The 23,400-nt window shown below is 37.2% G+C and overlaps 1 protein-coding gene across 6 annotated transcripts in view; it reads left to right on the top strand.

Moving 5' to 3' along the window:
• The first annotated feature begins 1,697 nt into the window (after positions 1–1,697).
• Positions 1,698–23,400, top strand: part of SYNE2 (spectrin repeat containing nuclear envelope protein 2) — a 239,426-nt gene continuing 217,723 nt past the window's right edge. For all 6 annotated transcript variants that reach the window (XM_070377739.1, XM_070377742.1, XM_070377741.1 and 3 more), the window contains exons 1-9: positions 1,698–1,878; positions 4,140–4,336; positions 9,801–9,901; positions 11,574–11,675; positions 13,961–14,098; positions 20,061–20,225; positions 20,780–20,892; positions 21,732–21,894; positions 23,274–23,352. In XM_070377739.1, the coding sequence (XP_070233840.1) occupies positions 1,829–1,878; positions 4,140–4,336; positions 9,801–9,901; positions 11,574–11,675; positions 13,961–14,098; positions 20,061–20,225; positions 20,780–20,892; positions 21,732–21,894; positions 23,274–23,352 (1,108 nt within the window). In that variant the 5' untranslated portion in view covers positions 1,698–1,828. The remainder of the gene's footprint in view (positions 1,879–4,139; positions 4,337–9,800; positions 9,902–11,573; positions 11,676–13,960; positions 14,099–20,060; positions 20,226–20,779; positions 20,893–21,731; positions 21,895–23,273; positions 23,353–23,400) is intronic.

Below are 23,400 nucleotides of genomic sequence, written 5' to 3'. Positions count from 1 at the left end.
TTCAACATCATGAATCAGTCATAAGTATACATATACCCCTCCTTCTTGAGCCTCCCTCCCTCCCAGCCCTCTAGGTCATCACAGAGCACCGAGCTGAGCTCCCTGTACTATACAGCAGCTTTCTGCAGCTATCTGTTTTACACGTGGTGGTGTATATATTGTCAGTGCTACTCTCCCAGTTCATCCAACCCTCCCCTTTCTCCCGCTTCACGTGTCCACGTGTCCAACATTAATTGAAGAGACCTTCATTTTCCTACTACGCTATAGTATCACCTTCATAAATCAAGTAGTCATGTAGGTATGGCTCCATTTTCAGATTGTTCTGTCCCATTATTTATCCTTGTACCAAGTCTATACTAGATTAATTTCTTTAGCTGTACAGTCAGTCTTGATATCTGATAGTGTGCTATCCTACTTGTTTATCAAGATTACCTTGGCTTCTCTGCTCTTTGTATCTCCATATAATATTTTTTTATTGAGATGTAATTGAGATATACCATTGGGTAAGCTTATTGTTAATTTACACACACAACCTACTGGAATTTTAATGAGGATTGATTAAAGTATAAAATCATTTGGAAAAAGTTGACATCTCTTAAATAATGCATCTTTTAATCCAAGAATATAATATTTTCATTTTTGTTCTGTTCAAAAGATTTTAAATTTTTCATTATGATTTCTCATTTGACTGATGGGTTCTATAACAATCTATGACTTAATTTCTAAATATTTGAAGTTTATTTTTTATATCTTCATTAAGTTCTAGTTTAATTTCAGTATGGTCAGAAAATATAATCTGAATTATTTCAGTCCTTCAAAATTTCTGTGGCTTGCTTTATGGCTCAGCATGTCAATTTTGGTAAATAGTCTATATTTACATAAATATATTTATATAAATACACATGTACTGGGTCCCATTTTAGGTGCAAGGCGGTTTGCAAACCAGATCAGGTTTGTTCATTGTGTTGGTCACACCTACTATTAATGGTTATTTGGGAAATCTGAAATTATTGGAAAAAAGTGTACATCTTTCAATAACACAGCTGTTTCTAGATTTGTCTTTTAACATTTTCTGTAGGTATTATCATATTGCCATCCAAGAAATCTGAATCAATTTATGTGTTTCCAGCAATATATGAATATTCATTACTGTTATCTTTTAAAAACTTTTGCCTGCATTACGAGTGAAAACACTGTCTTCTTGCTGTATACAATTAGATTTCTGAAATGATCAATGAGGTTATTTTTAATATATGTAAGAGGGATTTTTTTCTCTCTTGAAACTTAACATCTCCATGTGTTTGATTATTTTTTCCTGTATGTATATTTGTTTTTTAATTGTTTATAATCAAGGGTGCATTTTAATTGACCCAGTCTCTCCAGAAATTTTCTTGACTAGCTCAATTAAGCTCAGTTGAGTTTTGATTGACATATGTTGAGCACCAGTGTAGTGCTCTGTAAGCATGGTGGGGGTGGTGAATAGATGCCTGCCTTCAGTAGTCCACTGAAAGAAAACCAAAGTGTAGCCCCGGATGCCAAATGGCATTGTTCAGGGACTTGTGCGGTGCTCATTTTACCACAAGTAAACTGTTACCGTTAAATGATACTTTTTAGATCTTGTTTTGGCTGAAGGTTTTGTCTCAGTGCTGCTAACTTATGATTCCGTACACATTAACAATGATTATGTCTTCCTTAGATTGAGGAGCTTGCCCGGACTCTTCCTGGCAATTACAGTCAGCCTTCCCTGGACAGTGTGAGTGCAGTTGACTCCTCTCCTACCTCAAGTCCTCCAGCCAAGAAATGCTCCAAAGTCCAAGAAAGATGGCGGATGTCTGCAAAGAAGGCTCTTCTCCAGTGGGCTCAGGAGCAGTGTGCCTCGTAAGTAGCTTGCTGTGACCAGGGGAGACACACAGGGTAGCTGTACCCACCAACATAACCTTACTGACCTCCAGGTCTGAAAATCTGGCCAAATAGGTGTGACAGCTACCTGAAAACTTCCCTGTCAGAAGAAGAAAATGCTCACTCTCTCCTTCTCGCATTGAATTTTTCACATGTAGATGTCTGCGAGCTCAGCCACTCTTGGTTTTAAAGACCAGAAGGTGGTATCACCTGAGTAACTTATCTCACTCCCATGCCCATGTATAGGTGGCCCGTTATGGTATACAAATAAAGTAGTCTTCAAATATCCTTTTCGTTAGGCACAATTCCCTTATGCATCTGGAAGGTGGATTTAGATTTTAAAAAGTTTTACCATGCTGGGAGTTCTTTAAAAGTCAAGACTATTTTAGTTGACTGTGTATTCTCTTAATTTTAGCCTTATATGTGTTCATGGTATAGTTGGCAATAAAGTTAGGAAGGACTTACGGTTGAAAATGTCAGGGGTAGGAAGAGGATTTCCTTTATCTGAGGTGATCATGGAGTGCCTTTCTGAGGAGACCTTTGAGCTGAGACCTGAAGAGATGGCTTGAAGTATATGAAGATTGGGGAGAGTGTCCAGGCAGAAGGATTAAAAGGGCTATCGAGAAACAGGAATGAGGCTGGTGTTGCTATGTGTTGGAAGGTGGAGATGCTGAAAAATAGCCTCTGAACTGAAAAGGAACTTTTAAGACTGAGGAACGAAGTGGGCAACTCCATAAAGTGCAATTATGAAGTTTATTGTGGGTCACTTACAGGCAGGATCAGGCAGACAGGGATCCAGAGGCACTCCGTGCCCCTAAAAGGGGTACAGGGGGATTTAAAGGGGCCAAAGCTAAAAAACAGAATCAATTACGAAGAGAGAGGTATGTCTGCACCAACAGGAACCAGGGGTTTTTTGCTGTCCCTGGGGGTCTTGACCATTAACCATCTGTGTCAGCAAAAGGCATTCTTCCAGTTTCCATATCAGATGAAGGCAAGAGAAAAAGTTGATGGGGAACTTACCTGGCTTGGGCATATTCCTCGTGAGCAGGCCAAGCCCGGTCATGCAGAGAGAAGAGGGGATGGGACTAGCAGGCCTAAGCTGAAGCTGACAAAATGGAGTCAGTGTGGTCCGGCCACACTGCAGCATTGTAAGAAAGGAGAGATAGAAAGACGGGAGAGGTCAGGAGGAGCCAAAGCTTGTAAGGCCTTGTGGGCCAGAGTGAGCGATGTTATTCTAAATATAATACAAACTATGATGTTTTTTTTTTTTTCGAATAGTTTTTTATTGTGATAAAATATACATAGCAAAATTTACCACTTTAACAATTTTTAAGGGTACAGTTCAGTGACATTAAGTACATTCACAGTTGTGTAACCATCACTGCTAACTGTCTGCAGAACTTTTTTCATCTTGTGAAACTAAAGCTCTGTAACTGTTTAACACCTCCCAACCCCACCTTCCCTTCAGCCTCTGGCCACCAGAGGTCTACTTTCTTTATCAGTGAATTTCATTCTGCAAGTTTCCTTATATGAGTGGAATCATGTAGCAGTTTTCCTTCTGTGACTGGCTTATTTCATTCAGCATCATATCCCTAAGTTTCCTCCATGTTATAGCATGTGTCAGAATTTTGTTACTTTTTGGACTAAATATTTCATTTTATGAACATGCTACATTTTGTTTATTCATTCATTCATAATCCATTCTAAGCAGAGGAGTGACAAAGGCAGTCATCTATACAGTGAACTATTGACCATTGACTTGGCACAAAATATTGTTTAATTTTTTCCAATGAGAAATAAAATTATTTCTTCCAGTGAAAAGAACTTAATGGTTCATAGAGATCCAAACTTAGTCAAGCCAACAGATTGTTGAATGAAGAGCATTAAATTTGAGTATCACTGTCATGTGAAGGACTTTTAAAGACAGATTTCAGGCCCACTTCCAGAGTATGATTCAGGTAGACCTGGGGTTGGGCCTGAGAATTTCTACCTGCAGTCCAAGTGAAGCTATTACTGCTGGGCCAGGGGCCACACTTTGAGAACCAATATTTTGTAGTGTCGTGAGCCTTATCAAACTTGACATTTTACTTTAATTTGATCTTATGATTAAAATAAAATACTTTTCTAGGTTGACTGACATAATTTGATTTGCTGAAATTTAAGTCCTGATGAATAGATTAGAGGTACTTTGGTATAGTCTTTTAAATAGTATTTTTAATGTTTTTATTCTTTTGTGATAGGTATGAATCTGTCAATGTGACAGATTTTAAGTCAAGCTGGAGAAATGGGATGGCTTTCCTGGCTGTCATTCATGCCTTGCGACCAGACCTGATTGACATGAAGAGTGTGAAGCATAGATCCAACAGAGACAATCTGAAAGAGGCCTTCAGAATTGCAGAACAAGAATTAAAAATCCCCAAAATGCTGGAACCAGAAGGTAAAGAAGCTTCTTTCTTTTTGAAACAATGTCCAGTGTGAAGAGGATTTGAAAATAGTATCCACATATGAGCAAACATAACAGCGTGATATTTAAGTCCTGGAGGGTTTAACTTTAAACTCCTTTAAATTTCATGAAATTAAGAATTTCTACCAATTACTTAGACTTAGTACTTGCAGGGATGATGTCATAGCTGAAAGCAAATGATGCTGTTTTGTGGAATAATGTGAGTCTTTGTCTTAATTTTCTTTTATTGTGTTCTATTGTGGCCTCCTTGATTTGATAATTCTTTTCTAAAATTTCTCAAGTAAGATATTACTTTGAGTTGTCTAGGTGGCTCAGATGGTAAAGAGTCTGCCTGCAATGCGAGAAACCAGGGTTCAATCCCTGGGTCGGAAAGATCCCCTGGAGAAGGGCATGGCAACGCACTCCAGTACTCTTGCCTGGAGAATCCCATGGATGGTGGAGCCTGGTGGGCTACAGTCCATGGGGTCACAAAGAGTCAGAGATGGCTGAGCGACTGACACTCTTCACTTGAGTTGTCTGTTGTCTCTGTACCTCCCTTTTCCTGTTCCCTCTCCTAGTTAAAGCTGGACCTCTGTGAGGACAGAAGCTACTTTCCGTCTCTTCCTCTGTGGCGGGTCCAGCTTTGCCATTGACTGTGCTAAGTTTTGTTGGATGGTTAACAACAGTAGCAAAATCCCAAATACTGGCTATACTCAAAGAGATAATTATCAGGTTATGTTTAACTTCATGAAATTAAGATTTAAAAAATTCACTTCTGGAAAAGCACTGTACTTTGGATTGCATGGTTTCCCAACGTGCGTGCTAAGTTGCTTCAGTTGTGTCTGTTTGTGGCCCTGTGGACGTAGCCCACCAGGCTCCTCTGTCCATGGGATTCTCCAGGCAAGAATACTGGACTGGATTGCCATGCCCTCCTCCAGGGGATCTTCTTGACCTAGGGATCAAACCTTATGTCTCCTGCATTGGCAGGAGGGTTCTTTCCCACCAGCGCCACCTGGGAAGCCCCTTCATAATGTATCCAAAGCTTATTTATTTATTTATTAAAACAAACAAAAAAACAAAGCACCAGTAAGGTCATAAAAATGGCATGTGGTGAGAGTTACAATGAACTAACAGGTCAAGAGGTACAAATTCTAGTCTTGGCTCAACAACAGGGGTGTGTACGTCAGTGTTTAATATTAGGCTCTCTGAAACAGGTATGTACGTGTGTATGTGTGTGTATGTGTTATACACACACATGTTTAAAGGATGTGTAGCACAATTTACAAATAAAAATATATGATGCACTTTATTAGAACTTCCATATAGCCCCCAGATGCCTATGATGATTTTTGCCAAACTCTTATATCCATCTGTAGCCAGCCTCTGGTTGCAGTTGCTGAACCGGTACAGTTCTGACATCAGTGTGGGTGGGTAACTTCCTTTGCATTAATGAGTAAGTGCAACAGCAAAGAGGCATGTCAGAACTTCACTTGTTCTTCAGTGATGTAAATAAATTATTGCTGAAAGAATACTGGAAAAGTTTGAGTTTTATTATAGTCACAGTTTGACAGCTATAGACAGGACATACTTTTAAGATTAACCTGCATTATTAACAATTTCTCCATCTCTTTCTTAGCACTCAGAAAGTGTTAGTCTCTCAGTCATGTCTAACTCTTTGTGATCCCATGGACTGTAGCCTACCAGGTTCCACTGTCCATGGAATTCTCCAGGCAAGAATATTGAAGTGGGTAGCCATTCCCTTTTCCAGGGGATTTTCCCAACCTAGGGATTGAACCTGAGTCTCTCTCATTGCAGGCAGGTTCTTTACCATCTGAGTCACCAGGATAGCCCTCTTAGCACTCAAGGAAACAGCAAATCAAGCCCACATTTGCTGATTTTCTGTGGTATAAATCTTGCCTCCAATGTGAAGTCATTGAACACATTGGGAAAAGATGCACAGTAGTATATCATTGCATATTATTTCTATCTTACAGATACTATAAGCATAGTCCCAGGCGTGTAGATAAGTAAACTGCAAAGAAATAGTTGAGTACTGATGAGTTTTGAGTATTTATTACCCTTGTTTTAATATAATTTATGTAATTGTACATTTATCTAATTTAATTTTTAATGCTGTGTTTAACAACTGACTTATGGAACTGCTGAAAATTTAACGATCAGCTCTCTCAGGCTGATATAAGCACATCACTGACTGAGTTGACTATGTCTTTGTCACTTAACCTTTCTGGTTTTCAATAGCCTTATTAGGATATATTCACATGCCATGTGGTGTACCCATTTGACTCTACAATTGAATGGTTTTTAGTATATTCACAAAATTTGCAACCATCATTACAATCAAATTTAGAACATTTTCGGCACCCCCTAAATAAACCCAGGGAGCCCATTAGTAGTCCCTTGCCATTTCCCGCAACCTCCCAACCCTGTCAACCCTGCCTCCCCTCCACTCATAGCCCTAGGCAACCACTAATCTACTTTCTGTCCCTGTAGATTTGCCAGTTCTGGAAATTTCACATGAATGGAATCATACAAATACCTGGCCTTTTGTGGCTGGCTTTCTATATTTTATTTTGCTGACAAAGCAAGAGAATTTTGGGGGGAAGTTTGCCTGGGTGGGGAGCAGCTGGATAAGGAACCCAGGAGAACTGCTCTGTGACTGACTTCTTTAAATTAAGCATAATGTTCAAAGTTCACCCGTAATATGTTGCAACATTTATTGATACTTCATTTATTTTTAATTTTTGATATACTTTATTTTTAGGAACAGTTTTAGATATACAGGAAAATTGGGAAGGTAGTACAATAAGTTCCTGTATACTGGACACTGTTTTCCCTATTGTTAATATCTTAGTGCAGTACACTAGTTACAATTAATGAGTCAATATTGTTATGTTATAATAAAGGCAGTACTCTGTTCACCTTTTCTTAGTCATCCCCCAACGCCTTGTTTCTCTTCAGGATCCTGTCAGAATACATTACATCTAGTCATCATATCTCCTTGAGCTCCTCTTGACTGTGATGATTTCTCAGACCTTTTTCTGTTTTGTTTTTGATAACTTGATGGCTTTGAGGATTACTGTTCAGGTATTTTGCTGGATGCCTCTCTAATGGAATTTGTGTTATGCTTCTTCTCAGACTGTCAGCTCGACAGCACTGTTGATGTTGACCTTGATCTCCTGTCTGAGGTAGTAGTTGTGAGTTTTCTCCACTGTGAAATTACTCTTTGTTTCCCCTATCCCATACTCTCCTCTCTGAAGGGAAATCACCAGGCACAGCCCACGCTCAGGAGAGCTATGCTCACTCTCCTTGAGGGCAGGTTGGCTACATAAATTATTTGGAATTCTGCACAGGAGATTTGCCTATTCTTCTCCATTTATGTACTTATCCAACTATTTATGTCACTGTAGACTCAGTACTACTTTATTCTATTGCTATAATTAGAAAAAATTCCATTCATGGGCAGTTCCTTACTCTGGCACTACGAGATGCTCCAGGCTCATCTTCTGTACTTCCTACTGTAGTCCTGGGTCAGTCATTCCTCCAAGGAGCCCTGGTTCCTTTTATTGGAGAATGGTATTGGAAACCAAGGTCTGGGTGCTGCGTATGCTCACTGCTACTGATTCTTACTTTTTTGAAACTTAGTTGTTTTTGTAGAAGTTAAATTAGGTGATATTCCTAAGTTAGGCTAATGGTTCCATATTTCTATAATGTTAGGTTTGTTATTAGTCTGATTTCTTGTTGCTTGTTAATAATCCTTCTTATTTGACCTTCACCCATCTTCTTGTTTTTTCTCCCCTCCTTTATTTTTCTTACTTCTTTTTGTTTTTTAATCTTTTGTCTTGCCTAATTGACTTTTCATTATCTTTTAAAAATTTCTTCATTTTCCCCCATGCTTTGCTTTATTTCCTATTTCTGTTTTTTAACTGCTCCTCTCCTTGTGTTTGCTAAGCCTTTATTACTAGTGTTAACTATTTTCTCTAGTCTAGTATGTGAAAATAACCATGCAACTAGAGGAATAAACAATTTAATCAAAACAAATTTCCACTGTATAAATGATTTCCTATAATTCATTTTATATAGTTTAAATAATAGGTCAAAAATGTGAAGTACATCATGATTATTTATGCAGACCAAATACCAAAGTCATATTTGAATAAGGGAATTATCTTTTGAGACAATCTTGTTAATACTTTTATTCACTATGCATTCCTTCTTATCCAGTAAAAATATTTTAAAGTATCCAGTTAAGGTGATATAATTATTTTATGTATCTCTTGATATTTATATTTTTTCCAATAAAAGATAACTCTTAGGGATCCTTTCTTTATTGAAACCCCACTCCTACCTTTTTATTGATTCTTTTTGTGTGCTTACTGTCTTTACGTTTATTATTTGGATATAGATTAGTTTCACTTCTTCTCTCAGCTGACTTAAAGCATTCACTGGGAAACATGTTTCCTAAAGCATGCATAATTTGTTGTATTTGTTTGTTTTTCTCCTAACTGCAAGCTCGTTGAGGGGCAAATAATGTCTTAAGGCATCTAGCATCTACTCAGGAGTCTAGCATCTACTTGCTGAATGGAGGGATGAGACAGTCCCTGTGAGCAAAGTCTGAGCCTTACATGTCATGCTTGTGACCTGCATTTGTTGACTGTCCGCAAATATTTTTAAATTGAGTTTAATGGAATTAATAAACATAGATTTCCTTGTCAATATCTTCACTGGACATAGCTAAAGACATCCCCAAATCATGTGTTCATTTTACCTGTAACGTACTGCAATCTTTTCTTTTGATTTTGCAAATTACTTAATTTATTATAGGCCTGGAGATGTTCTGCCCTTTAATTAATTTATAATATTTTAAATTTGTGTAAATCAGCATTTTCCAAATTTATTTCACCATGGACAATTTCAGTACAATGCAAAGACTGGCCCATAGACGGCTCTCAGTAAATGTATTTGTTCCATGAATGAATGAATAAAATCTTGTGGATGTTTTGAACAGATCTTCTATACAGCATATACTCTTTGAGATTCTTTAGGTACAAGTGCAGAGACCAGTGTGTCAGGAGTGAATTCCCTTTGCTCTATATTCTTAGACTCCTGGAGGAGTTTCTGCATTGAATCACCAGAAAGAGGAAGGCTATCCTTTTCCTTTCCACCCTCCCTGACTACTTATGTCCTTGTACACACAACATGCACAGTGACTTTTTTATTATTAGGAAACCAAGGCTGTGCATGTACTCCTGCCAGGATTCAACCCAGCTCCTTGTGACTCCAGATCTAAACTCTTAACTACTGCATAGTCTTGGAGCAAGGGTGAGTGTGCAGAGATTGCATGATTGGTTGACTGCTTTGATTCATTTCATGTTCATTTCAATACTGTTCTTGAGTATTACAGTAAATCACACCTGAGGCTGATTGGTGTATTTTGCAGACGTGGATGTTGTTAATCCTGATGAAAAGTCGATCATGACCTATGTGGCACAGTTTCTGCAGTATTCAAAGAAGGCACCTGGGTCTGGAGATGAAGCCCAGGTATGTCTTTATAAGTACAAACCAAGCTCATTTTTGTTGTACCCTACTAATGGTTTAATTGTTAGCATAGAGGCATAATTTGCACACAGATCTTAACTGTACAGTTCAGTGAGCTTTGACAAATGCATACACCATATGTCATACTTTAATCATGACGTAAAACATTTCTGTTACCCAGATGTTTCACTGTGCCTCTCTGTCCCTACTCCTCTACCCTAAGCAACCAGCACTCCAGTTTCTTTCACTGTAGATTAGTTTTGCTTATTTTTTTTAAAGTTAAAAGCAGTAATTTATTAAACTTTGCTGAATTACCTAAGACAACATTTAGATAGGTACTATATAGGACAACTTATAGCAGGCTTTAAAAACAGTTTAGAGATATCAGACTTTTCTCTGTTGTAATTTTTAGCAGCTTTATTGAGATACAGTTCACATACCATAAAATTAAATCATTTAAAATGTACAGTTCAGTGGTTTTAGTTTGTTTACAAAGTTGTGCACCATCATCACGGTCTAATTTTAGCATATTTCCAGTTTACCTGTTCTTTAGCTTCGTATCAATGGAATCATTGTGTTCCACTCTTAATCCTTGTTTGTTGAGACACTCTTGAATTTCCATCAGATTTTTACAGTTTTTTCCTTTGACTTTCAGTTAGTTACACAAAGTATTGTGAGTGGAAATTTCATAAAAATCAGAGCTGAAAGTAAACAACCTGCTTCTTTATGGATAAATGAGTGCTGTGAATTTAGTAAAATGTTTTTCAATATTATTTTTAAATGTAAACTACTTCCTCAGACATGTAAGCATGCAGTCGTATTACTGCATTTTGTTTGACGAATTTAGGACTATGTGTTCCCAACTGTTATGTTTGAGGCACCAAGCCAGATTGTTGCTGACTCTGGAGGAGAGACTCAAGCTGAGACTTGGGCTTATAATGTACTTCATTTATTTCTGACCTGCTGAGGAACTTCTTTTTTCTAATTAATTTTCTTATTAAAAACTAAAATTAAAAATTCAACTGTCCATGAAATCAGATGCAAAAATATATAGAAACACTCTTCCTTAGTAGGAAGGAAAAAGTAAACGAAGGTTAAAGGAAAAAGTAAACGAAGTAAGATGTAATTTCTTTGGCTTTATTCCCCAGCAGTAAACTTTGCTTCTAAATGTGTGCAAGTTTACCACCTAAACGAGAATCTAAATGTTGCTCATTTCCATAGGATAGCTTAACCAAAGCCTTTAATAGTGTTATTTGTAGCATCTTTAAACTGTTCAAGATATGTTTTGATGTCATTTATTTAGTAGATGTAAACATTTCTTGAGTTACCCATGTTTGGGTTTATTGGAAAGCAGAATTCTGAAATGCCTGTTATAAATGAATAATTTAGAATAACATTCTCTAAAATTGAAGAATGATGGAAGTGAATGAGCCAAAAGCTAAGAGCTTGATTGCCCTGTTCTTTTAGCACGTTCTGTTCAGATTCTAGTTTCAGTCCATTTTAAAATTTAAGGTGCTACATGAGCAAAATCCTTCTTTGACACAAGTGAGTCACTGGTGTGTAGTGATTACATTATTTCACTGCTGTTTGAAGTTGTTAATTTTGTTGTTAAAAAAAATCAGTCTATTTAGGATAGACTTTTAAATGTGTGTGTATGGGTGTGTGTGAATTACAGGGAAAGGTGAAAGATGCTATGGTCTGGTTAGCTCTACAAGAGAAGAAGGTACAGAAAATGCTAACGGATTCAGAAAATGAGACCTACTGTAAAACGTATGAAGTAAGTATGACTTTAAACAGCAATTTTTTTGTGGTTTACTCTTAGGGAAGAGTAGGATGTTTTTAGAAAAAAAATCTTTCGGAGCTAATTATTTAAATACCAAATGAACTCCCAGGTTTTAATGCTGAGTTCTAGGGACAGAGCTTCTGGGAAATCTTGTTAAAGTACAGGTTCTAAATTAGTAGTTCTGGGATGGCGCCTTAGACTTTGCATTTCTCACAAGTTCCTAGATGGTGCTGATTCTACTAATCCTTAGAGAACTTTGAGTAGTAAGGTTTCAGTGTGGAAATCGCAAACTGGTCTCTTGACCCCACCACCTTTTTTATGAATACACTGTTATTGAATATATTATATTATAATATACATTGTATATGAGCCATGCCCATTAAAGTATGGTTTGTGACCTCATTCTCATCGCATTGTTGAATAGTAACAGCAGAGACCATATGGCCCAGGACACAAAGACGAAGATGTTTGCTATCTTGCCTGTTACACTACACGTTTTCCAATCCCTGGTCTAGAGCAGAAATATGCTTTTCAGAAAGAATTTGAAGGAAAAAAAGATTAGGAAATCAGAAATGGAGCCATCCTGGAAGTACAGTGCAGGGTTTCAGCCAGCATGTCCTTTGGGGAGTAATAACAACTGATATTATCACCATATATTGAACATTTGCTACATATCAGGCACCTTGCTGATAAGCATTTTACATGTTATAACATCTTGCAGAGTATGGTATTGTTATTTCAGTTTTACAGATGAAGATAAGACTTAGGAGGACCAAGGGATTTATCTAAAGTTACATAGATACTATGAGGTAGAGGTGGGATTTGAATGAAGTCTAGCTTTAAAGCTGTAGCTCTCTTGGTGTCCTGATGCTTCTCCAGGGTAAGCAGTTATTCCCTCTGCATCTTGAAAGAGACTTAACAGGAGCCAATGTGAAGGTCCACAGGTCTATTTCTCAGAACCCAGTGTGCTCCCCACCTGGTCACCATCCTAAAAAGGAAACTCTCATGGGTCTACCCAGCATGAGCACCTCTAGGTCTTTATCCCCACATTGGTTAAGGGAGGGAATTGGATGAATCCAGTCCAGCCTTTCTGTGGGTTGTGTGACTTGCTGGCCTCCCCTTTCTTTTTGGTTTGGAGCCACCACCAAAGGAAGGGATCTCATCTTCCTTCTGTCTGAACTGCGTGGGCTTCTTGTGCTTCTTGCCTCTGAGCTCTGCCCTTAGAGTTTTTTCAACAAGGCGCTCAGTGTCCACAGAAAGTATCTTGCTCTCTCTTTGATTTACTAAAGTACCACAGATTCAGGCTTCCTAAATGAAAGACTATGTGAGGTTATTTTTAGAAAGAATTTAATTATCCCTCAGTTTGAACACAAAATTTAATTAGAAACATGGCCAAAGTTTATGGGTAATCTTTTGAATAGTATTTATGCAGTTGTTGACTCAAATACCAGTATTTCACACAAATACATGCCAAGAAAAGATTTATTTATTAAGTTTTTGAGGGCAAAGACACAGTATTTTCTTTTTTTTTTCTTTTTATTTATTTATTTATTTTAAAATTATTATTATTATTATTTTTTACTTTACAATATTGTATTGGTTTTGCCATACATCAACATGCATCCGCCACGGGTGTACACGTGTTCCCATCCTGAACCCCCTTCCCACCTCCCTCCCCATACCATCCCTCTGGGTCATCCCAGTGCACCAGCCCCAAGCTTCCTGTATCCTGCATCGAACCTGGACTGGCGATTCATTTCTTATATGATATTATACAAGTTTTAATGCCATTCTCCCAAATCATCCCCCCCACTCCCACAGAGTCCAAAAGACACAGTATTTTCTAAAATTCGTATAAAATGACTTGGGAAGAATTGACTGAAGCTCAGTAAATCATGGACACTTCAAAAACCATTTATACTTGACTGCTGTCATTTAATTCTTATTTCCACTCATTCTTATTTTGTTGTGAACACATATTTAGGGAGGAGAAACTTACATTTTTCATGGGTTATTACGACTTGTCCTCTAGAGCTGAGTGGCCTTGCTGCCTTACTCCAGTAGAGGCAAAAGCTGTGACTTATGTCACTATAAGGGTGCCCAGATCGTGAGGGTGCACTGAAGAAAGAAAATGGATTGGTGAGAGGATCCTAGATTTAGGGAATTTTCGTTTTTTTCTAAGTAAAAATTTAAATATAATCTACAGCTATAGACCTTCAAATAGCAAATTACATTTTATAAGCTGGTTTAAACATTTGTCTTTATTCTTCTAATTGTAGAGCCTGCTGTCCTTTCTGGAGTCATTCAACAAAGAAAAAGAACGCTTTTTGGATGTCCTGACAATAAAAAGGAATGTAGATGACCTGAATAAAGATCAGTTGCAGTTGAGAGAAGCCTGGGATGGTCTCAACTACCAGGTTACTGCGTTACGTTGATTAGAACATTTTTGTGGGGCAGCTCGTTTGTTGGACTAGAGCTTTAGACTTCCATGAGGAATTCTGTAAAAGACAGGGTAGATGCTTCAACAGAAAGTTGTAAGAATGTTACTATATTTTCTCCATGATCTCGTTTGAGTAGTGGTTGATATGAATAGGAACTTATAACATTCTCTTGAGAGAAATTGCAGGCTTATCCAAAGTTTTTGTATCTGCCATCAGTTCTTGCAATCGGAATCCTTATTCTACCCGTATTGACCTGCAGCCTCCTCTCTGCTTTGGGACAGGACCATGTGTCAATATCAATAGATGCTTCAAGTGGGTAGGGACAAACCCAGAGAGAAAGTGTAGTGATAAATGTGTGTCTGGATATATCTGTATGATTTCAGTCATTTAAAATTTATTGACTCATGTGTTATGGTATATACCATGTGGTATATATGGAAGAACATGTATTCTGTAGTCATCTGATATAGCATTCTGTAAATATCAGCTAGGACAAGGTGGTTGGTAGTATTCAGATTGTCTATGCCTTGACTGTCATTTTGTCTAGACATTCATTCTACCAATTTCTGAGAGAGGATTATTAAAATCTGTAGCAATCCTTCCTTTAATTTAGTCAAATTTTGTGTCATGTATTTTAAGACTTTGTTATTAAGTATGTACATTTATGACTGTTATGTCTTTCTGAATCAACACTTTTACCACTATGAAATATTACTGTTTATCTCTGGTAAGACTATTTTTCTAGATGTCTACTTAATCTGATATCAGTATCATCATTGCATTCTTACTATGCTGACTGTATGCCACATCTTTTTCCTTCATTTATTTTCAACCTATTTGAGTCTTTCTATTTAAAGGGCATCTCATAGATAGCATATAATTGGATCTTGCTTCATTATCCACTCTGACAACATCTGCTTTTTCACTCAAGTGTTTACACAATATTTAATGTAATTATTGATATACTTCAGTGTAGGTTTATCATCTTATGCTTTTTTATGTTTGTGTACATGCTAAGTTGCTTCAGTCATATCCAGTTCTTTGTGACCCCATCAACTGCAGCTGGCCAGGCTCCCCTATCCATGCAATTCTCTAAGCAAGAATACTGGAGTGGGTTGCCATGCCCTTTTCCAGGGATCTTCCTGACCCAGAGATTGAACCTGTGTCTCTTACATCTCCTGCATTGGCAGGCGGGTTCTTTACCACTAACTAGTGCCACCTGGGAAGCCCTTTTTTAATGTTTATCCCCTCTGTTTTTTGGGAGGGCTTCCCTGGTGGCTCAGATGGTAAAGAATATGCCTGCAATGCAGGAGACCTGGGTTCAGTCCCTCCTCCAAGATCCCCTGGAGGAGGGCATGGCAGCCCACTCCAGTATTCTTGCCTGAAGAATCCCACAGACTGAGGAACCTGGTGGGCTACAGTCCATGAGGTCACAAAGAGTCAGACATGACTGAGCGACTAAGTACACACACCTCTGTTTTCGGTATCTCTATTCTTTCTTTTCTTGCCTTGTTTTAGATTATGTTAATTTTTAACATATTAAATCCCATTTTAATTTAGCTATTGGCTTTTTAACTCTACCTCATATTGTATTTTTACTGTGATTACAATATACATTATAAAATTTTTGCCATCTACTTAAAAGTTGTAAACTTCTAAGTTGTACAACTTCTTACAACATGTAGAAGTCTTGCAATCAAATCTCTCACTTTTTATGACTGGTTGCTTTATATATATGTATGACACACACATATGTTTTATAGTTCCCAAGACCATGTTATAAATTTTTGTTCAAAACAGTCATGTGTTTTAAATAAATTAAGGGGAAAATCAGTTTTTCATATTTATATAACTATTTACATTTCCATTGTTCTTTGTTCTTTCCTAGAGATTTGAGTTTCTGAACTCACTTCTTTTCAGCTCGAAAACTTCTTTTAACTTACCTTGTATTGCAGGTCTTTTTTTATTTTGGCTTCCCTGGTCTTTATTGCAGTGTACAAGCTCTTCATTGCAGCATGCAGACTTCTCTCTAGTTGTAGTGCTTTGGGGATTCCCTGGTTGTGGTGCAAAGGCTCAGTTGCTCAATGGCATGTGGGATCTTAGTTCCCCATCAGGGATTGAACTCATGTCTCATGCATTGGAAGGTGGATTCTTAACCACTGGGACCACCAACAAAGTCCTGTCTTCATTCTTTCTAAACAGTTTTGTTGAGGTATGATTTATATGCCATAGAATCTGCTCATCTTAAATGGCTAATTGACTTTTAGTGAATTTACAGTTACAACAGATTATGCATCACAAATACTCTTTGGCCCTGAAAAACTTTGCCAATCCCTGCTCAAGACTCTTGACCACCTGGAGTGACAGCCTGTTTTCAGAATACGTTTATCACACCGTCTGTGAAATGTGTTCAACACTAGCTCAGTGGCTTAAAAAGAGCCACACTTTCTGAGTCCCTAATTTTGAAGGACCAGTGCAGCTCCAGAAATCTTCCCATAAAGTGGCAGTGCTCCTTGTGTTATCAGCTCCTGTTCTGATCACAGCTCTGACAACTCTGATCCTTGTGAAGGGCAGGAACTCTGTTACAAATCCTCAACAAGACAGGAGAGGAAGAAGATGCTGTCTGTATAGTTCAGGCTGTTCCAGGCCACTGAGATCTGGCCTCATTTTGCTGCCTATGATTTGGAAAAATCACCCAAAATAATGAGGAAAAATCATTAAAAGAACTATTTTACAAAAGTAAGTGCTACAAATTGATGGTAGCTTGAAAATCCAATCCTTAGGCAGACTGCCACTCATTTTCTTGGTGTTACATAATGAAACTTAGTAATTTTAAAGTTATCATATGTATAACAGTGAATACCATCCAGTTTCTGGTTCAGTTGGTTGAGGACACAGATATCTCAAAGTATCTTGATAAATGGTTTAATTTTAAGCCTGTATAGGAAATAGCCACATTGTGTTATTTTGACCTGACAAGATCTTATATAAATTTTCATCCAAATTCAAAAGTAATTTCCAACACTGAGAAAGAAAGCATAGAACTAGTTTTCTATGTTAAGAGTGGAAGGAGAATGAAAGGCAAATATTGCCTTCTACCGTTCCTCTTCCTACTGCTGCATAGCGTACAGCTCACAGTCAGAAAACTCACATTTGTCTTCTTTCAAAGCATATACGGAATTCAACCCTGTGCTCTGTGACAACCTAGAGGGGTGGGAGGAGGGACAGAAGAGGAAGGGGACATACATATACCCGAGGCAGATTCATGTTGATCTATGGCAGAAGCCAACACAACATTGTAAAGCAATTATCCTCCAATTAAAAATAAACAAACATACAGCTTTCTTTCAGTTGCGAAAAGAATAATAGCTGAGTTAGAGGTATCATTCTTAGCTCATCTTTTGCTCAGTTGTTTGCCAGTTTTCTGTTTATTTTGGGGGAAATGCTAATAATAATAAATCACACACATATATATATATAATAAAAGTACATCCTAGCTTCTTTATATTAAAATTCATAATAATGAGAATCTCTTTTTCATTTTTTTCCACCTGGAGGCTTCACGGCATATAATTAATGATTTAGGATTGTAAAGCTGTCTTTTGCTACATGTGTTTTGAGAAAATAAACTTGCATAACATCCCTTATATGCAGAATCTTTATTTAAAAAGTCAAACTTAGAAGTTCCCTGATGGCTTAGTGGTTAGGATTCTGGGCTTGCATTGCTGTGGCCTGGGTTCAATTCCTGGAAACTGAGATCTTGCAAGCATCATGACGAGGCCAAGAAAAGAAAATGAAAGTCATAGGAACAGAGAATAGAAAAGCGGTTGTCCAGGACTGAGGTGGTAGGAAACAGGGAGAAGTTGGTTAAAGGGTACTTTCAGCTATAAGATGATTCAGGTCTGAAGAGATAATGTAAAACTTGGTGACTATAGCTATTAACACTGTATTATATCACTGAAATTTGCTAAGGGAGTAAAATGTAAATGTTCTTGCCAAAAGAGATAAATATGTGAAATGATGAATGTTAATTAACTAGATGGTGAGACTCCTTTTACAATGTAAATGTATATCAAATCACCATCATGTACACTTTAAATATCTTACAGTGTTATCAGTTATACCTCAATAATGTTAAAAAAAAAAAAGCAAACCAAAATGCAGAAAATTCCATGCTTCTAGTTTATGAATAGTGCCATTTGACTGCCTTAAAAGAGCCTAGCTTTGTTCTCATTTTACATCTTTGTATTTGCGTTGTGGATTTAATGGTTTTTTTTTTTTTTAATACTTGCCTTGTATATAGTGGGCAACCAATAAATGTTTTTCAATGAGTTAATTATGAATTAAAGAACCCTATTCTTAAAAAGTAACCTAATTTTTGCCTATTCTTACCTATAAAAGCAACTTAACTCTAAGAATACTGACAATTTATTTAGTAGAACTGTGATAAAAGAGAGAGTAGAAATTTAAAACTTATGCTTTCATCATCAGTGTGGGGTCCTCCCCAGCCCTTTGCTCTGTTATACTGCTGACCACCCTTTACTATGGGCTTCCCTGGTGGCTCAAATGGTGAAGAATCTGGCTGCAATGCAGGAGACTCAGGTTCGATCCCTGGGTCAGGAAGATCCCCTGGAGGAGGGCATGGCTACCTCCTCCAGTGCTTGCCGGGAGAATTCATGGACAGAGGAGCCTGACAGGCTATGGTTCACGGGGCTGTAAAGAGTCAGACATGACTAAGCAGCATTCACTTCACTTCACTTCTTCACACATTACTGTAACCATGAACTTGTTTGTTTCCCCCACTAGGTGGGTCTGGCAGGAGCTGTGGCTGCTGTTCATCTGGTTGACCCTCAGATGTGTGGACAGTTGTGCTAAACTTACTCTTGTCTTCATGACACATGAATCTGGACAAGATCCTACTCCTATTTTATTCACTTATTAAGTCTACAGTCCATGGGGTTGCAAAAAGCCAGACATGACTGAGCAACTGACACACACAAATTGCCTGTTTATTTGCTTTTATCCTCATACCCTCCTTCCATTCTTCTTTTTCCTTAGGCCACCATTGTGATGTGCCTAGTATGTATCTTTTCGTTTATATGTTCTTTCAAAATGCAGTAAAGTATTTACGTAACCATGTATTAAGTTGTATAAATTGGTATTATATGTTATTCTGCTTCTTTCAGTTTTGAGCACACATATTTAAGCCACCTCCACATTGCCATTCGTGTACCTCTAATTGGCTCAATGAGTGAATGTATGAATGTGTGAGTGAGTTTTGGTGGTTCCTCAGCAGGGAGAAAATTCAGGTAGAAGGGGCAGAAAAAGCAAAGACCTGAGAAGGTAATCAGGGCTTGGGGCACACATGTCAGGAGTGGTGGGAAGACTGAGGAAGGAGGAGGCAGTGGGATTGAGGGGCGGGGGCTCTGGTGAAGGACAAATAATCAGGAGATGTGGTAGAGATATCTAATATAAATAGACGATTGGGGCTAGTGAGGAAAATAACCTATACATCTGCTTGCTAGCTGTAGATGTTACGTCAGAGAAGACAGGGGATTATAGGATTTCAAATGGTCGTTCAGTACAGTAGTCTACCCCCACTTTGTAACTATTTACAACTAACTTTTTACCCCCTTGCTGTAACTATTTCTGATTCCCTTCTTATAACTGATTGTGGGTTGATCAAAACATTTGTTTTCATTCTTGCACCCTCTTCTGAAGCTTTTGAACAAATTATCTTCTCGATCAGCAGCTAGCCAATGATACTTAGAAATATACCTATTGATCAGTATTTCCTTGACTAACATATCAGAATTAAAGTATTGTGTTTAAAGGGTTGTTTTAAAATAATTCTTTAGAGGATTAAGCATACTGTATGTGAACAAATAAACTAGAGAAGTGTCTACTGAAGAACATCTTTCCTTTTTTTTTTTTTCAGATTAACGTGTGGCAAACAGAGTTGAATCGTGTCTTGCCCTCACCCCTTTATCAAATAGAAACTTGGCTCCAGGAGGTAGAAAAGCTTATAGATGAAGATTTGTCAGTCTCCCAGGATTACAGTGAAGCCATGGCTCTAACACAAGAGAAAATTACTTTATTCCAGGTTGGCAAAGAAGAAACAAGGAAAAATCTATATTTTGTTAGAACTGTTCTTGAGGAAGACTTTTCTCCTAGAAGAAAGGGAAGGAAATATAGTGGGTATTTGAGGATGGTTTAGGTGATTCCTCTGGAGATTTTTGGGACCCAAAACGATTTGTCCAGTAAGTCCTAAAGCAACTGTAAAGTCTGGCCAAAAAGGAGAGGGGAGACTGTTTAAAACATGGGAGATTGGGTTCTCACTAAAATGATACGGAAGAATTTAATAGGTGAGGTTTATAGCATTTGAGCCCACAATTGAATGGAAAATACATCTGAAAACAAAAGAATTTGATAATGCTTTTACCAGAGAAACCACAGTCTGCCTCTCTGTAAAATGTTCTAGTTTAAAACATTTACGATGGAAATATTTACTCACAACATTTTAGTTGAAAATGTAAGGGCTTTAGAATTTCTTTTAAAAAAGATGCAATGCGTGCACAGAGCAAATGAGGTTAACAAACCCTTGGTTACAGAGTTTGACAATAAATGTGGTTCATGTTATACTGAATTTCTTTTCAGAGTCTGATGGATAAATTTGACTGCCATTTGAATACTCTCCTGGCGTTTGAAAATAGAGACGGAAACCATTTGCCTTTGGTACCCCCTGAAAAATTGGAGGAAATGAAAAGACGGTTTGTACCACCATCCTTTCACCACTGCTGACATCTTCATGTATGAACACTAACACGGTTCTGCAGGCAGCAGGAAATACAGATTTGTAGATAATTTTTGACAATTAGTCTTTAGCTCTTGATAACAATTCCTTCGTGTTTTATGTAATAGTAGCATGATAACATACTTCCTCTTTTATTTCCTGGGAGGATATGGTGGTAGAAAAAGTTCTGGAGTTAGACGCAGAAACTGAGCTCTTTATCTTGGTTTTGGTCAAGTTATTATGTCTTTCTGCACATTTTCTCATTTGTAAATATAGAGTAATGGTAATCACTGTGTTCATGTCTCACAAGGAATACTAGGTGAAATGGGAGGAAGTATATGAGAGCACTTAATAAACTCCAAAAAACTATAAACTAAAGATTATTTAATTGGTGTTTGTCCACATCATCTTCTCTTTTCTCATTATTCAAAGAATGATAGTAAGAAGGTATTACCTTTAATAATGAAAGCTGTTAATATGTAAATGTGGAAATTATTGTTGTATTCTTATATGGAAGTTTTCAAATTCAGTAAAATGTTTTAGAGATTAACATTTTATCATAGAAGTTCTCAATAGGGGAATAATTTCTTCAGAACATAATTCTGTTGGGTATTTTTATCTTAGAAATAGCTGGTTTATATCTCATCACAATGTTTGTTTTACTTAAAAAAAAAAAAAAAGAGGTGAGGATGCATCTGAGTTCCATGTGATTAAAAGAAAATGTTAAAGCCCCAGTATTTTTTAAAATGCCAAACAGGTTTTTCACATTTGGCCAATCGTATTAAATTAAATTCTAAAACCTGCACTATCTTCCAGAATCAACAACATTTCGGGGAAAAAAGTCATTCCACGTTTAGAATTTCATTACTATGAGTGCTCAGTTCTTGGTTTGCTAGAGGAGGTGAAATCAAAATTGCTTGTTTGGAACATCAAATACGGGAGCAAAGAATCTGTGGAATTATTGCTGGAAGACTGGCATGTAAGCTACTTTATTTCATGTCTTAGACAACTGTTCTCCATGATTCTGAGTTTGCATGTTTCCTGAGCACAATATCCCTTAACTTTTCAGGTTTTGAGATGAGTTTTCTTGGTAGCTTTCGGTAGCTTAAATATTACCTAGAGAAAAAGATTATAGGTAGTCAAATGACAGACATCGAGAAGAGTAAGAAGGAGACAATAACATTATTTAGCACAACAGAAGAAACTGAGTTAACCAGGCTAAGTTACAAAATAGTTAGAGATAGTTTCAATGTTACTTCCTTTAAAAAAAATTCCTATTTCCACCTACTGGATATCTTGCTTAATATCTTTCCCCACTCTGATATATGGTTCTATTCAAAAATTAAATTTTTCTTAGAACATTTTAATCTTAGCCTTTCAAGTTTAAAGAATGGGCAAAACAGTAAATTCTGTCTTGGAGGTTTTTCTGGGGGAGGGGTTTAGCTCTTACAATTTATAGGAAAAATTTTTGCAAATGACTTAAATATATGTGTTTATATGGTAAATTAAAACTGAAGCATCCTAGCAATGTCATTTCTATAGTTCGGCCTTATTACCCTTCTTCCTGTATCTCTGTTTTTATTTTTGACCATGTTGTGTGGCTTGCAGTGTCTTAGTTCTCCAACCGTGGCTCCGGGGCCACGGCAGTGAAAGTGCCGCATCTAACCCCTGGACCGCCAGTGCGTTCCCTGTTCCTCCGCTTTTGGAATGAGGGCCAGAAAGAAAAATCTAAGATTATGAACTTCAGTGGAAAAATTGGGAAAACATGATGAGGAAATACTTATTTTCAGTTTATGATTTAAACGCTGTACATTCCTGAATAGGAATCATCACTCTAAATTAGATTTTGAGTATTTTAACTTCTTTTTCCTACTTTGATTTTTCATTTTTTCATTTAAATAATCATACTGTTGCCACATAAGTGTATAATAAATGAGCTTTTAATTGTCTGTTCTTCCATGAAAGATTTTGCTTGCTTAAGACACATAACTTGGATAATGGTATTTCTCAAGGGTCTTTGGTAGATGATTGATTGTATCTATTTATTATCATGCTCAACATATCTAATAAAAATTGTTCAATATTAGTAAAGACATGAGAAAAACCAAGGTAGAACTGTGTCACTACATTAAGATAAACTTTGTCAGGTCTCGTACTTGTATATTGCTAATACTCATATGTATGTTTCTTTGACCTTAACTATCTTTCTTCATGAACTACTTACCCAAATATGTAGTATTAATTACTGTAAAGAAATTTTGGTGCCTAAGCGCTTCATCAATGTTTATGTCTCTGTCTGGATTTCTTGACACATTAAAAAAAATTGTCAATATGTTTTATTTTCATTTCCACCCCCAGAAATTTATTGAAGAAAAAGAGTTCCTAGCTCAACTTGAAACTTCGTTTCAAAAATGTGAAGAAATTCATAACAACTTGGGTAAAGCTGTATTTTCTTTTTGATGGAATGACCATCACTTAAAAATAA

The sequence above is a fragment of the Bos mutus genome, chromosome 10 (assembly GCF_027580195.1).
Source record: "Bos mutus isolate GX-2022 chromosome 10, NWIPB_WYAK_1.1, whole genome shotgun sequence".
In the NCBI taxonomy this organism is placed as follows: Eukaryota; Metazoa; Chordata; class Mammalia; order Artiodactyla; family Bovidae; genus Bos; species Bos mutus.
The sequence above is the reverse complement of the archived record's forward strand: the minus strand, read 5'-3'. Positions and strand labels throughout refer to the sequence as shown.